Source organism: Dioscorea cayenensis, chromosome 15 (genome assembly GCF_009730915.1).
Source record: "Dioscorea cayenensis subsp. rotundata cultivar TDr96_F1 chromosome 15, TDr96_F1_v2_PseudoChromosome.rev07_lg8_w22 25.fasta, whole genome shotgun sequence".
Taxonomy (NCBI): domain Eukaryota; kingdom Viridiplantae; phylum Streptophyta; class Magnoliopsida; order Dioscoreales; family Dioscoreaceae; genus Dioscorea; species Dioscorea cayenensis.
In genome coordinates this window covers 20,072,005-20,087,645 of record NC_052485.1, presented here as the reverse complement: position 1 = coordinate 20,087,645, position 15,641 = coordinate 20,072,005, and the positions used below count along the sequence as shown (strand labels likewise).

At 35.1% G+C, this 15,641-nt stretch overlaps 3 protein-coding genes across 3 annotated transcripts; 1 reads left to right on the top strand and 2 right to left on the bottom strand.

Moving 5' to 3' along the window:
* The first annotated feature begins 759 nt into the window (after positions 1-759).
* LOC120277440 (malate dehydrogenase, glyoxysomal) lies at positions 760-4,482 on the top strand. The gene is made up of 9 exons (XM_039284292.1): positions 760-1,070; positions 2,070-2,285; positions 2,745-3,059; positions 3,183-3,272; positions 3,351-3,434; positions 3,668-3,703; positions 3,798-3,887; positions 3,995-4,089; positions 4,237-4,482. Exons 1-9 carry the CDS (start codon positions 999-1,001, stop codon positions 4,307-4,309), a joined length of 1,071 nt encoding a protein of 356 aa, XP_039140226.1. The 5' UTR covers positions 760-998; the 3' UTR covers positions 4,310-4,482.
* Positions 4,483-5,253: 771 nt separating this feature from the next.
* On the bottom strand, positions 5,254-9,745 carry LOC120277439 (hexokinase-2-like). Its single transcript, XM_039284291.1, has 9 exons — positions 9,341-9,745; positions 8,050-8,200; positions 7,752-7,934; positions 7,528-7,602; positions 7,218-7,373; positions 7,008-7,106; positions 6,794-6,924; positions 6,507-6,585; positions 5,254-5,688 (listed from the first exon to the last, which is right to left on the bottom strand). The coding sequence occupies exons 1-9, from the start codon at positions 9,598-9,600 to the stop codon at positions 5,368-5,370; spliced, it is 1,455 nt and encodes a 484-aa protein (XP_039140225.1). The 5' UTR covers positions 9,601-9,745; the 3' UTR covers positions 5,254-5,367.
* A 1,560-nt stretch (positions 9,746-11,305) lies between these two features.
* LOC120276738 (COMPASS-like H3K4 histone methylase component WDR5A) lies at positions 11,306-15,251 on the bottom strand. Its single transcript, XM_039283416.1, has 2 exons — positions 14,513-15,251; positions 11,306-11,761 (listed from the first exon to the last, which is right to left on the bottom strand). Exons 1-2 carry the CDS (start codon positions 15,170-15,172, stop codon positions 11,453-11,455), a joined length of 969 nt encoding a protein of 322 aa, XP_039139350.1. The 5' UTR covers positions 15,173-15,251; the 3' UTR covers positions 11,306-11,452.
* Positions 15,252-15,641: the final 390 nt, after the last annotated feature.

The window sequence follows — 15,641 nt, the reverse complement described above, 5'->3', positions numbered from 1 at the left end:
GTAATATTTTCAGATTACCTGATAATCTTTCTACATTACCCGGAACCAAATGGCCCTTTAGTATTTCCTGCATTAATTTCTCTTCAATGCTTAGATTGTTAGTATGTTGATGATGATGATGATGATGATGATGATGATGATGATGATGTACTGTATTAAATGAGATGAGGGTATGAGACCTTTGGATGAAATATCTGGCCATGTTAACTGATTCAGAGACAAAATTGAATGTTGAAATTGAATCAAATCTGATGATTACAGAGTAAATTGCAGTGTTAATTGTTCTTCTATTGTTGGAAACTCAGAATTATATTCCTTAGTTTTTTTGGGAGAATTTTATATATTACAAGGTGGTTTGCCATATTATTTGGTACCCAGTGAAGGATATTTCATTACAAACAATTCTATCAATCAAAGTATTTCAAGATTTTCATAAAAGATTAATAAATCTAAAAATAACACAAAAAAAAGTCTGAAGAATATTTTAGAATGTCCGAGAGTTTGTTTGGAAGGAGGGGGAGTTCATTAAAACATATTTATTAATTCTAAAACCAACTTAAATAATTTAACTCAATTGGCCCAAAATCAGCCCATCAAAACATTACACAAGCATTTTCCATTTATATATATATATATATAATAAGATTATCAAAAAATTATCAAAATAAATAAATAATTTTTTTTACAAAAAAATCCAAATTAAAAAAAAAAAAATTCAAACTATTTCCATCCTTGAATTCTTCAAAATCTAGAACCACAGCAGGAGGATAAGGATCAAGCAGTGAAGCAAAGCCTTCAATTTCTGTTACTCGTCCCACGCTTCCCAATCTGCACAATTTTTGGAGTTTTTCTCTTTCCCACCCTTCGTGTCAACGTCTTCTCCAATCAAGAATAGCCCATAACCCTTAATTTTTGTATAAAAATCCCCCCTTTTCTCTCTCCTTGCCCTCCTCCCTCGTTCTTCTTCGTTTTTTCTGTCTCTTTTATCTTCCAGCATCATGGAGCCTAACACTGAGGCCTTGCGGCGGATGGCCAGGATCGCTGCCCATCTCCAGCCTTCCAGCACCCAGGTTCTGCCTTCTTTTTTAGCCAATTTTAGGGTTTTGTTGTCTTGCTGGCTTGGTTTGGTTTTATTTGTGTTTAGATAGATGTGTTTTCGTCTGATTTGTGTTTTCATGCTGGTCATTGATGTAAAGTTGTGATCTTGATTGAGTTTATTGCTTGTTTCTCTTTGGATGTTTTGGTGATTTGTTTTATTTAACCCTTTTTGATTGATGTGAGTTTTTTGTTTTGTGTTTTGCTGATCGGTTTTGTGAGAAAGGTATCATCTTGATTGAACTTCTCTTACATCTATTATGTTTCTCCAATTTTAATCCCTGTTTTAGTTGATTGGGTTTGTGGAGTTGTCATCCTGAGTAGATTTCTTTTATATCCACTGTGTTTCTCCAATTTACCCTTTTTGATTGATGAGAGAGTGTTTTGGTCTGTGTTTTGCTGATTGCTTTTGTTGGAAAGGTGTCATCTTGAGTGAGTTTCTCTTATGTGTTTCTCCAATTTAGCAAACTTTTATTGATAGCAGTTTATCTTTATTGAGTTCCTCTTATATTCATTATTATGTTTTTTCCCCAATTTAACAAATTTCGATTGATGAGAGTGTTTTCTTTTATATATTTCTGATTGGTTTTGTTAGAAAGGTGTCATCTTGATTTAGTGTCTCTTATATTCTTCTATGTTTTGGACTTTTGCTGATCTGATGTTTTATCAAACCATAACCTTTACATTGATGGAAGTGTTTTGTTTTGTACCCTGCTGATTGGTTTTGTTAGGAAGTTGCCATCTTGATTTTGCTTCTCTTATATCGTAATATTGTTTGAAAGTTTGGTCATTTGAGGATCCTCAATACCATTGTGTTGCACCAATTCAGCACTTTATGATTGATGGTAGTGCTTTTGGTTTTGCACTGCTGATTTCTTTATAAGATCAATCTAATAATAATTCCACATTAGAATTTACACCATATTTATGTTGCCATCTTTCTTAATTTAATATGATCTATTTTATAATTGAAGATGGAGGGGAGTTCATTACTAAGGCGTGAGAACTGCCGGGCAAAAGGAGGTGCCCCAGGATTTAAGGTTGCGATATTGGGGGCTGCCGGAGGAATAGGGCAGCCCCTTGCATTGCTGATGAAGATGAATCCTTTGGTCTCAGTGCTGCATTTGTATGATGTGGTCAATACACCTGGTGTCACTGCAGATATCAGTCACATGGATACTGGTGCAGTGGTAATCTCCCTTTTTCAATTTCCGCTATTCACTGTCTCACTCTTATTGGGTTCATGTATTTGAAATTTGAGTAGCATGGACTGCATGTGGTAGAACTTGATCCAAATCGTCTTTTGGGCACAATGTTGTTTAATCTTATGATATTGTTAACATGAACATGCCAATGATGATAAGTAACTTTATCTTGTCTTTCATTCATTTATTGCTATAAAACTATCTACATGAAATCCAATTACTTTTTATTGCTTTCAGTCAGAGGTTTTCGTCGGTTTTGGATACTATATCCTTTAAGGATATGATGACTGTATTAAACCAATGTAAGAAACCATTTGCAGAGTAGCCTCTATTTGCAGATTATTTGTTGATTTTCAACATATAAGTTGTCATTAAATTTTAATGTTATTAATTTTGTTAACAATATTTTTCATTTACTAATCACATTATTTTATCGTTGTTTAGGTCCGTGGATTTTTAGGTCAACCACAACTGGAAAGTGCACTCACTGGAATGGACCTTGTCATTATTCCTGCCGGCATCCCCAGAAAACCTGGAATGACAAGGGATGACTTGTTCAAGATCAATGCTGGAATAGTCCAAACACTTTGCGAAGGAGTGGCTAAATTCTGTCCGCATGCAATTGTGAACTTGATAAGTAACCCGGTGAACTCTACCGTCCCCATTGCAGCAGAAGTTTTCAAGAGAGCTGGAACTTATGACCCCAAGCGTCTCTTGGGAGTCACGACACTTGATGTCGTGAGAGCCAATACATTCGTGGTATGAATCTTTGTTCTGTTCTTTGGTTTCCTTGCGATTACGCAAGCCTTATACCATGAATTTGATTATTCTTAAATCCTTGATGTACTCACCGTAATGGTCCTTGAATCTAATTGCACATAGGCGGAAGTGCTAGGAGTCAACCCCAAGGATGTTAATGTTCCAGTTGTCGGTGGCCACTCTGGGGTTACAATTTTACCTCTTTTATCACAGGTTAGATGAGTCATTTTCTTGTCGTCAATTGTGTTTGACAATGATCGAGTGAATTAATATATTGCTTTGCTTATTTAGGTTAACCCTCCATGCTCATTCACTCCAGATGAAATCAGTTATCTGACTGATCGTATTCAGAATGGTGGAACAGAAGTTGTTGAGGTGAGTAAACAGTGTTTGCTGTTTATATATTCAAATTCTGTACCTTTGCAATGTGTCAGCCCTATTTAGTAGAGAAGCATCAGCTATTTAGTTGTCTCGGATTGTATTGAGTATCTCATATCCAAAGGCTTAAAGGGTACTACTAGAGTTCGTTGTAGCCGACATAGAGTTTGATAATCTCCATTTCATCTATGCTTGGTGATTAAGAAATTTGATTTTGTTCTCTTATTTAGGCGAAAGCTGGTACCGGTTCTGCGACGTTGTCAATGGTTGGTGCTGTTCTTTCTAAGCATACATTCACTTGAAAACTCATCGCTAAACTCTGAAATTTGATTACTGATGAACAAAATTTCTGAAATTCAGGCTTTCGCTGCCGCCAAATTTGCTGATACGTGTTTGCGAGGATTGCATGGTGATGCCGGAATTATTGAATGCTCATTTGTCGCTTCTCAGGTACTCATGCTAAACTCTTCCAGAGTCTTGACAGAATAACCAATTGACTTTCCAGTTATGTTCGTTGGACTTAATATCACAAATGTGAATTAACTTTCACTTTGTAGGTGACTGAACTACCCTTCTTTGCGGCAAAAGTACGATTAGGCCGTGGCGGAGCCGAAGAGATATTTCCTCTCGGTCCATTGAATGAGTTTGAGAGGTTGGTATATCTAATTGTTCCTATTAAAATTCCATACCGATCATTTCACACTGTCTATGAATATTATCTACAGGAGTAATTTTTGGATATTGATCTTTTGGTTTTAGTATTTGGAATATGTAAGTATATTATTTTTGTAATTGACAGGGTTGGATTGGAGAAGGCAAAGAAAGAGTTGGCAGGAAGCATTGAGAAAGGAATTTCTTTCATCAGGAAGTGAATGGAAGTATAAAACATATATATAGATGTTAAGTGTTTTAAGTGTGTTTCACTTGTTTTTCCATTTATAAAGAAGTTAGTTTTATGTGTCGCCACTCTGCTACACCGCCTACACTTCCTAATGTAAATTGACAACTACTTTAAAGAAATAATAATATGGGAATTACTTTACTTGCAATGTGGCCAACGTATGTGTGTTTTTTCTTGATAATATAGTTAGTTTTTTTATTTTTATTTTTTATTCTGAGCAAGGGGTTTGTTGTGCAAACATGAAAATTTACCTAGATACCTCTTTAAACTGTTGGTATTTACAATCAAAATTTTAGGAGAAATGAAACTAAAATTAACCCAAAGAAATTTTAAGTGGAAATGAAATGTAAACTTTCTGTTAAAATAATATATATATATATAAGGGTTAGGCTTCTCAGAGTGTTAATATATGGGCATTCCTCAGGAACACCTATTTTTTATTTACTCACTTGTTTTTTCTCTCATTTTTTTAAATATGTGGATATCCCAATTCTTTGCATTTGTTTTTTATCTACTTGCCTGTTCTTTCTTACTTTTTTAAATCTACAAATATTTATGAATGAACATTTGTAGATGATGTTTCGCTTATATATATTAATTGTTTTCTAGGGTTTATGAGCAAGTATGGTTTTTATGATGGTGCATATGACATTACCCTCTTTCACAGGGGCATGTATGTAAAAATTCCTTAGCAATAATATTAATCAATGTAAATAAAACAAAAATTGGAAAATAATTGTTATAATATTTAAAAATCCCATTCAATTGCAAAACAAACCCTGCAGAACCTAAGGCTCAAAACTCTCAACAACATAATGAGCAAAGTTAGCTTAACTTAAACTCAATAAATATATAAAACATTTTTTTTTCTAATATGAATAACATCATCAGTGTTTTGATTATGTACCAAAGAAAGTTAACTTCAAAAAGAAATGGGACTTAACCAATCACTAAAGAGCAGATTCTAGTCTGTACTGAATATGAGGAACATCCAACCATTCTTTCAGAAATAACTGCAAATCCACACAATCAAAACTTCTTTCCATGGTTCGAGTTTGCGGCTGCAAGTAATGCAGCCCCAAGTCCACAGCCATGTTCAATGACTACATTGTCGGAGAATCTCCCGCGAAGCATAACCTTCACTCCGTCATGCAAATAGTTTCTGAAAAGCCGATAATGCTCATAAACGCCACCTTCTACCATGACCACTGCCTTCTTGTCAGTGCCATCCCTCCCGAGGTGCTTCAGAATACCTACTATACCAGCTGCGGCCAAACGAGCTCCACGCTTAGCAATGATATCACATACCTCAAAGACAATTTCGCGCATCCTTAGAGTTGTATTTGGAATCTGATAGCAAGTCAATAATAGAAACTTACACGGCGCCAAGGTTTCAAATTTCATACATGATTAAATGCTACCATTATGACAAGAAAATTGAAGATTTCCCACTCTTGCATGTAATCATCATCGTCTGCAATTGAGATCTATTAGACTAGTCTTTGTACCAGATCGAAACTTTATATTGTTGCATCCTAAGAAAAGATACTCACATATATCATGACTCACCTATGGAAGTAATGATCTAAGTGACATTCTACTATATCTGACAAGATCTTTGAAAGTCATGTTGAGAGAAAAAGATCAAGAAAAAACTATTTTTTCATGCATGATTCAGCTTTCAGAATCTAAATGATGGAACGGGATTCATTAAGCGGAGATGTAGGGGCAAAATAGAGTTTCTCCATTTTATAGTTTGTGTAGAAAAAGTAAAGAGGCTGGTTGTATGTTGTCATTGAGAGAAAACAACTAAACGATTAAATGAGTTGGGGCATAATTGGAAAAAAAAACATTACACATTACCATCAACTTGATAATCTGGATGGACACCTATTTTGGTGGTAATCACATTACTATCTTATTTGGTAATATTTCACTATTGGTAATCTCCCATCACCATCAACATTACTACTGCTACAGTAACCAAACATGGTAATCTGAACACATTACCGCGAACCAAATGCCACCTTAAGATGATGCAACAAAGGGACATTTTGATCATCCGACAGAAGCAAGAAAATAGAACACTAACATAAAAATTTGCATTTAGAATTTGCAACTGAACAAAGAAAATTATATTTTTCAGATCATGGCACAAAGGAACATACCCCTAAGGTGCTCAATTTTTCTCCAACAGCCACAAGATCTGCTGATCGATCTTGATGCATATACGCCATATCTGATGTCCTGCAAGATAATCAAGTGAAAACGGAAGAGTTAAAGAGTATGCAAACGTTATTGAAAGATATCTAAGAACATATTCAATGTCGAACTGCATAATTCATAAGAATTTAAATAAGGGTCATCATGAATATATACCAATCCTGGTTTCATTTTTCTTTATCACAAGTTGTAAGTTCATGTAAACTGTTTCCTACTATGAGAAGAGTCATACCTTAAAATAAAGGGAATTTTCAGTTTTGAAGGTACATCATCACCAAATAGAGATGTTTCTTCAGTGATTTTCAATAGAACTTGTCTGACAATTTCCCCCAAATACATTCCAGATATGAGCTTTGCATATATCTGGAAATGAGAAAAGGTTCATAAAAGAAGTTTACTAATAACATTCGCTCATGATTTCCTCAGAGATAAGGCAAGGTTAATACCATTTCTCTAGGATTTGGACTTTCATTGTCCACACAAACATCAAAATCTGTAATAGGCAGATGAATTGACTGGAAATTTCCCCATTCAATATTAATAACCTAAAGGAAACACAAATAAGCAGATATAAGATAATATTCCATCACATCAAATTGAAAAAAATAAAAAGGAACATAACTTCAGACTGGAAAAAAGGAGCATAACACACTGACCATCTCCCCTTGCCTATGATGAGCACTTTGCCACTTTGGAACAGCATGTTCAGACTCTAAGTATGCAGCATTTGTCCTCATTCCAAGAACGACGGCAGCCACAGTATCACCACAATAATATCTGCCTCCAGCCAGAGTTCCAATGGTTTCATTAACCTATGTAGATGCATGCCAAAGGATTAGAAGAAAAACAAAATGACTCCAAAATTGTATAGATCAGAGCTGATGAAAATCATCTAACAGAAAAATCAGTCTTCTACTGCTAAAAATTTCAGTAGAAAAAACAATGGGAAGGTGAGTTTTTTTTTACCACTAATGAGGTGCGCATATTATGACCAAGCTTTTCTATGGCTTCATTCAGCTCTCCAACAGCATCTTCTCCATCCTAATTTAAATTTCAATGTTCAAATTAAAGTATATACATTACATATAGCAAGTTCCAGAGGGAATACAATTGTAACTTGAGGTTAAAACTGAGAGGGTCTACAACATAAACAAAAACTTCTTGAAGTGATTTAAAAAACTAATCTTGACCTTCTCTTTGATGGAAAAACCTTGGCTCCATTCAACAATGGTTTTTGCCGATGCTGAGTTTTGGACAACAGGAAATGACATACTTACTGCAACTTCTGCTGGTGTTCCATCTTTTCTATCAGAATGTTTTTCCTCTTCCAAAAAGAATTTTCCTAACTCTGCAGCCATATATTCATATAGTTCCTATGATAAAAGAACATGATATAAATCATTCAGACTCTTCAAATCCAGGAATTGAAATGTCAAAGGACAACTGGATCAACAAAGATGAATAATAATGGAAAAAAGCTGCTATCACCTGAGATGTGTCGACCATCAAATTAATCGGCACAGGAACCTCTGCTAGGCCTTTCTTTACCACACGAGCATCCTTACCTCCCAATTGTACATGCAACAAGCGAAGCTTTGCTCGTCCTAGTTTCATCCCATAGTATGAGCCTTCCTCTTCACTACAATCAGAGCAACATAGTATTATAGAAAAAAAGAACAGTCTATCTTGACATCATAGAAAAGATGTCTTGTTCCAAATTTTGTTCAAAGATGTTGAGATGTCTCATTATATAGCAAGCTATAATCTTAATATATATAATCTCAGAAAAATTATTATTTGTTTTACATGGTGTGTACACACACACACAGATAAGAGCTATCAAATCCGGCTGAATGCAAAACAAGCTCAAAAACTCAAAAGTAGTCATTCTTCCAAGACATGGATTAAAATCTCTATAAAGAAGTCTTACACAACTTCTACCATTTTTTTTTTCTGAATAACTTCAATCCCTAATCCCCAAAACCAAATACGCAGCAAGACTTTCTCTTAGATTACTATTTCTGTTAAGTTAGTTCAATGTGCCTTGTAAATTCCGAAACTAGGAACACATCAAAACCACAGGAGAATAGTCAAAACCCACAAAAGATCAAGGATGCGCTCATTTCAAAAGTTCAATAACCATTGTCCATTCACAACTTCATTTTTAGAAAAAGATGGTCAGAAGACTATAAAGATAAATATTATGCCATTATTAAATGAATAATCAACATTACATTAGTTGATTTGATTATGGAAATTCATATTTTCTAAATAAATTTGCATCAATAAAGCCTGAATTAAGTTAGCTCTGCATCTTGAAAGCCTTACAAAAAATGTGATTTCCATAAACCCAACTTGTCTCTCACATTTTTCACTAACTGACCCATGAGAATCCTATATACCAAGAGGGTGTGTTTTGCTTCTCAACATCACCATGTTATTGACATTTTATGTTCCCTTCCACTACCTTCTTATCTTCGTCCAATCATTTGGTCTCATGATCCCCTTTAGCCATTGATTTTCAACAAGAGACTATCTTTCATGATTTCTTGCATTCCAGTGACTATCTCTCCCATCGCCCATGCTCTCCACAACAAAAACAACAGGATCATACAAACCAAACACATTATATGTTTCCGTATCATGAAAAAGACAATTAAATTTATTAAAAAAAAAAAAATACACCATAAACCAGAAGAGCAAAAATCCTAATTTTACTAAATTCAAACCAATTTCTATCCATTAAAAACAAAATTGGAAATCAGGAATTGAAGATTACCCAGTGGGAAGGGAATTCAGCAGACAAGGCAGCATCCGAAGGCTGCCCTCAGCGGCAAGGCCAGCTCTCATCTCAGCCATCATAGAATCCGCCACATCCCACAGCCTCTCCACCGGCGTCGCACACCGCTTGTTGAGCTCCCGAACGATGCACTCCACTCGGCTCCACCGCCGCGCGCTCCGACGGATCCAGAGGGCAGCCACAGCACAGCTGACGGCGACCGCCGCCGCCGCCGCGGCCACGATGATGGGCTTCCTCATGTCCAGTGGGTGGTGGATCGGATGTGGAGAGGAGAGAAGAAGGATTAGGGTTAGGGTTAGGGTTAGGTTTTCTCATCTCTGTGATGAGTGATGAGCAGCGGTGGAGAGCGGTTCTTTCTCTCGTCGTTGAAGCGCGGATCTTTCGATTTCCGTTGCCGCCAAAATGCTCGCTATACTACAACACCGTCCCTTTTTTTTTTCTTTTTTTCTTTTTTTTTAAGGGGCAATTATTTTTTGAAAAATAATTCCTGTATATTTTCATTGGGTTTATTATATATAAACACTTTTCTGATTTATTTAATTATATACTTTAATTTTTATTTTTAAAAATTTTAGTGTACCATAATTTTATTTTATATTTTTTTTATAAAGTGAATAAGTCACCCACACATATTTTTTTTATTTTTTTATAATGTGGATAAGTCATCCCACAATAAATTTTTTTTATTAGATTTCAGTCATATATTGGGAGGGATCTAAACATTCAACCTTCGGATTAGAAATGAAATTTCCTTATTTTATAGTCGTATTATCTTTTTATTTCAATGGATTAGCATAATTTTATTTTTTTTAATTAAAAAATACCCCTTGCATGGTCCGGCATAAACCTAAGCACTGTCATTATAAGGGTAAAATGGAAGTAGTTTTGTAATTTTAATTTAAAAATAAAAATTATGAAAAAATAAAAGAATTTTTAAAAATTTGATAAATTTGAAAGACTTTTTAAAAAATTGAAGGAGTTGGAGGAACTTATTCTTAATTTTAATAGAAAATTAAAAAAATCCTAAATCATATTTTACTAGGAGATGAATGAAAAAAAAAAGTTTTTTAAAAAATAAAAAAATTCTTAGTTGAATACATGTTGCATTTCAACTTAAAATAACCACAGAAAGTGCGTGCAAGTGTGTATATATATACACGCATAGGGGCGCGTCTCCTACAAACGTTTTAAGAATTCAATTCTATGAATATTTATGTTTTACCCGTTGGATTCAAATCTAACAACTACAAATCATCTATCTCTCTCAACAGTGCACTTGTACAGTGTTTTGTGACAATCATGATCAGATAGGATCCCACAGTAAATTGTAACTCACGCCAACGGACACCTCAGGTACATAATTTTATCTACTATTGTCGTACCAGTTTGTATCTGTGTCTCTCTATCTCTATTTTTTTCCCAAACTATTTTTTTTTCTCAATTGACAAATTCCCTATATATATAATTATTTATATAAACTCCACAAGGAATTAGGGTAGACTTGCATATTGGCTTTGAGGAAAACTTTTTAAAGTGGTATAAAGATGCATGCCCATGGAGAACCCAAGGGTATTGAGACGAGAATATTATGCTTTAAAATTACTAAACAACTAATGAAGCAAGCAAGTACATTCAAAGACCAAACCGCTCAGAACAAAAACTCTTCTCTAGTTATAAAAGTTCAATTTGTGAGTGAGAACATATTTCTGAAAGTATAAATAATGATTATGTAAAAATAGTCCCATTGCATAGTGTGTGCGAACTCTACACCCACTTGATGTGCCTAAGATTATGCACGCTCTTTGGACGAAAAAACATCCAATTAACTTTTAACATTAATCTAACCCAAAAAGGATATAAAGAGTGCAAAAAAAGGGTTCAAGTTTAATCAGTCAACCAATTTCTGCTGCACCACATGCACGAGAAATGAAGCACACAAAACGATTCATTTCAATGCCAATGCGCTGTAGTAAAGCAAATTACCTAGAGGAAAATATTCTAATAATACAAGGCTAAAGATGAAACCCGGGTTATCGTCTTTGGGTATTTAAGGCATGTTAGATGCTGGTTTTCTGAGCAGTTTGCAGTCAATTAATCTTCTTTACTTTCTTCATCCTTTTGAACCCAAATCTTCACCGTCTTATCATTTCCCAGAGCGCCGGATGCGATCATGTTCTCCGTCGGGTGGCATGAAACAGTAATGACTGTGCCCGTGTGGCCTTCTAACTTTTGGACGATTTTTCTGGTTTGAAGTTCCCACAAGTAGACACAATTATCCTCTGAACCACTGATGATGTACTTTCCATTTGTTACTGAGAATGTTGCTGGAATGCAGAATTTTGAATTAACATGTCCAGTGTACGTCTTTAAAAATTTCCCAGTAGAGAAGTTCCATAACCTCTGCAAGGCATTTCAGATAGACAATGAATCTTAGCTAAAACAAAATATGAAACATAAGCATCAACAATTTCTAACTAAAAAATCAGTTTCAGTACCATAACGATTTGGTCATATGAAAAGTGACAACTGCCAAATTGATGATCCTAATTTATCTTAAATGACCGACTTTATGCTGAGAGGGATTGGATCGTTCCCTACTTGTCAATGTGACGACAAAAAGGAGCAATGATACCTTAGATAAAATAATGTTTTTGTTTGGTTGGCAGAATAATATAGAAAGTTCAAATGTGTATCGACCATAAGCATTAATACATTCCAAGTGTAATCATAAGCATCTCATTTCCAAGCAACTATGTTTATTTCACTAGAACTTTTTCTTCCTTTCTGAGCACCAAGAATTATATCTAGATCTGCCCCATGATAAGAATGCAAATGAATGTTCATTTATTATTCACTTATCGAAAACATGTCTTGGTTGTTGAATGATCCAGGAGCCTCAAGGTTTCTCTTCCAGCCTGTCTCATAGTACAAACTCAACCATTATTTATTTATTTATTTGATTTTTGTTAATAAAACAAGCCTTACCCTTAGCTTAAGCCTTCATTAAAGATTATCAGATTAACATAAATCAAAGGATTGAAATCACCGGATCAATAAAAGTATAAAATTAAAAATTAACAAACAAAAACAATTATACTAATTGGAACAAAAAGGGAAAAAGGAAGCCATCTAATAACAATGTTAATCCACTTAAAGGCAGCAAATAACTGATGAATATTAAACAAGTATTAAGATTTTTGGATATTATGACCACTTAAACAAACTTTTGCTTAGGTTACCAGAAACTGACCAGTCAGATTATAATTGTTGAGTGAATGTCGGTCCAAATGTTTACCTTTATTAAGTTACAGACAGTAACTATGTTTCATCTTTTCTCATATTTTTGTTGATTTATCTTTTGCACCATAATAGATATTATACTGTAGGCATATAGTTGAGAGGACAGATATAGATGGATAATTAGTGACCAAAGCCCACACTGTTTTCATCAAAATTAAGTTTATGCAATCCAATTAAAAAATTATATCTGGCATCTGCAGTCAAAGCTCAACCAATCAACAATCATCTCATGAACCTTAAATTATTAGCTTCAACTGACCAATTTTCTCATAGTTTAAGCCCACCGACATATCGTTCAATTTACAAGTACTTTTTCCATATTGTAACCTAATAAATTCTCACCAAGATTGTGATGTGCTCTGAAAATTAAAAATGCACCATTCATCAAATTTTTGTTAAGTAAATAAAATACAGCTTCATAAACCATTCATGATATTTTGAACAATTCAAAGCTCTGCAATTTGCTGATCCTAAATCTATAATTTCTTATATGCATGTCATTGGTCATGAATACTTAGGACCTTCATGCTGATCTAACTGGAATCTAATGGTTCTCATAACTGCTAATTTATTCTGAAGAATCTGAACAAAACAACAGATTTCTTTCTGGTCCACCAAGTTAAAAATTAAAAGTGCCTATTATTGGTACTCATGTAAACTTGTTCATTAGAAACCTGTGCAATTCAGTTGAAAAAAGTACACTCAAAAGTTGGTTTAAGACCAAAGATTAATCATTCTGAATGAGGCTACTGCTTCCCATGTTCAACAACAAATGAGGGCTATATGATAAAACTTGAAGACAAGCTACAATTTTTATGAGTCTTGACATTTTCTGCTTGAAAACTGTACATAGCAATGGGGTGACTTCAAAACGTAAATCATGCTGAAGGGTAGCTCTATGTTGCTTGGACTAAATTCTACGAAATAGATTCAACGCAAAAGCCAAGAGTAACCATCACCACTAAAATGCAGCTAGTCAATCAATGCATGCATATATCTAGGGCAGTGAAGTGAATCCATCACAACACAATGATTAGACAACCTTTACCAAGATTATCAAAGAGAAGATAAACCCATTTACTTATTTCTATATCACTATCATATTTTCTGCCAGTTTCTTTTGCAATCGCACTTCAATCTTATATTCAATAAATGGATCAATTCATGACACGCCAGGACAACCGTTTGATCATTTCATTTCAGTTCCTTCAAAATTTTAGCTTTCGATGCACATACTCTATGACACACCTAATGCACACCTTCCAAGACCATAAACAGTGTCAAGAAGAAGAATCATGCAATTTAGATCATTTGAAATTCAAATTCCAGTATGAACTAAATAATGGAATCAGTTTCCCAGTTGTTATACCTATTCACAGAATTCTAGAATAAGAACAAAAAAACATCGTCTTTCTTCCTGATTTTTATTCATAGGAATCCACAACAAAAATGAAAGATCATTCATTTTTTAGTTGCATTACTCTCTATTTAAGAGGCTCGCTACATCACCGAAGAATGGAGAATTCAAATTCAGCTTTCAAACTCAGCAAGTGTGACTCTAGCAACAGACATCCCCATCAATTTTTTTTTTTTCTTTATTCTCACAATCTCCTAAGTCCTTTCATTCTCGAAACATATTCTACAGGCCAATAATCAATTTGATACAAGACTACCTCAAAGCAGAACATTTAACCAAAACTTTCAAGCTAAACAATACAACCCAAAAAACTCACTTTGCCAGATCTTTGACAACAAAACTTCCTAAAAACATCAAACTTCAATCAAAAAAGAAAGATAAGAATCAATAGAACAAGCACAAATGAAGAGAAGAACTCAGTTAAGAATCCATACCAAAGTGCTATCAAGAGTAGCAGCAAGAACAAACTTCCCATTGGGAGAGAACTTCACATATGACACTGGTGGGCTCTCATCATCAATGAGCGTCTTCATACAATGCCCCGTCGAAGAATCCCAAATCCTACACAATCCATCGTAGCTACTCGAGACAATCAAAGACCCGTCCCGGTTGAAATCCACAGCAGTGACAGGATCGGAATGCGCCGGGAGAACGCGCAGGCACTTCCCGGACTTCACATCCCAGACCCTCACCGTCTCGTCGAAGGCCCCGGAGGCGATCATGTTGGACTGAGGGTTGAAGACGCAGCAAAAGGCGAGATTGGTGTGCCCTGTCAGGGTTTTGAGCAGGGTCGAGGTTTCAAGGTCCCAGATACGGATTGTGCGGTCGTCGGAGGCGGAGCAGAGGAGGCGACCGTCGGAGGAGAAGGAGAGGTCGGAGATACCCTCAGAATGTCCGGTGAGCTCGGCCCGGAAGGGGATTTCGGGGTCGGAGAGAGAGTAGAGGCGGAGGGTCTTGTCGGCAGAGGCGGAGGCGAGGAGGGAGCCATCGGGGGAGAACTTCACGGAGGAGATGGCGTGCTTGTGGCCGGAGAGGGTGGTGCGAAGGGAGTAGGCAGGGGAGATGGCCGGAAGATCGTCGCCGGCGGAGGACATCGTGGAGGGAGTGTGTTTTCCGGTTGGAAAGGAATCTTGCAAGAAAAACCCCAGATTTATCAGTATTACATCACAATTATCAAATTAGTAGTGTATATCAAAAGGAACAAGAAACATCTTTTTTTAAAAAAAATAAAAATATAAAAATATAGGCTAATTTTTTTTTTTTTTTTAGAAAATTAAAAATAGGAATAAAATGATAGTTTTTTACAAAATTAAGTTAAATTAAAAAAATATTCAAAAAGGGTACGTTTTCATATGTATCAAAATATTTGCTTTTATTTTTAATAAAATAGTGATTTAACCATTTTTTATAAAAAAATTTAAAAAAATGAGATTATTTATTTTTTAAATATATATCTTGATTAAGAAATTTTTTTAAAGATGCCAGAGAAAGTCAAGGCACACAAAGAGGCTTTGCAAAAAAAATCACTTCAAAAACTTTGCGCATATAACTTTGTCAATTTAA

Excerpts from the sequence above, each read along its gene's own strand:
- LOC120276738 (XM_039283416.1), bottom strand. The coding sequence starts at position 15,172 with ATGTCCTCCGCCGGCGACGATCTTCCGGCCATCTCCCCTGCCTACTCC. Across the intron at positions 11,762-14,512 it reads CTACTCTTGATAGCACTTTG|AGGTTATGGAACTTCTCTAC; the intron begins GTATGGATTCTT and ends AATGCCTTGCAG.
- LOC120277440 (XM_039284292.1), top strand. The coding sequence starts at position 999 with ATGGAGCCTAACACTGAGGCCTTGCGGCGGATGGCCAGGATCGCTGCC. Across the intron at positions 3,435-3,667 it reads GTGGAACAGAAGTTGTTGAG|GCGAAAGCTGGTACCGGTTC; the intron begins GTGAGTAAACAG and ends TCTCTTATTTAG. Across the intron at positions 3,704-3,797 it reads GTTCTGCGACGTTGTCAATG|GCTTTCGCTGCCGCCAAATT; the intron begins GTTGGTGCTGTT and ends TCTGAAATTCAG.
- LOC120277439 (XM_039284291.1), bottom strand. The coding sequence starts at position 9,600 with ATGAGGAAGCCCATCATCGTGGCCGCGGCGGCGGCGGCGGTCGCCGTC. Across the intron at positions 7,107-7,217 it reads ATCATAGGCAAGGGGAGATG|GTTATTAATATTGAATGGGG; the intron begins GTCAGTGTGTTA and ends TGTTTCCTTTAG. Across the intron at positions 6,925-7,007 it reads GTCCAAATCCTAGAGAAATG|ATATATGCAAAGCTCATATC; the intron begins GTATTAACCTTG and ends TCTCATTTCCAG.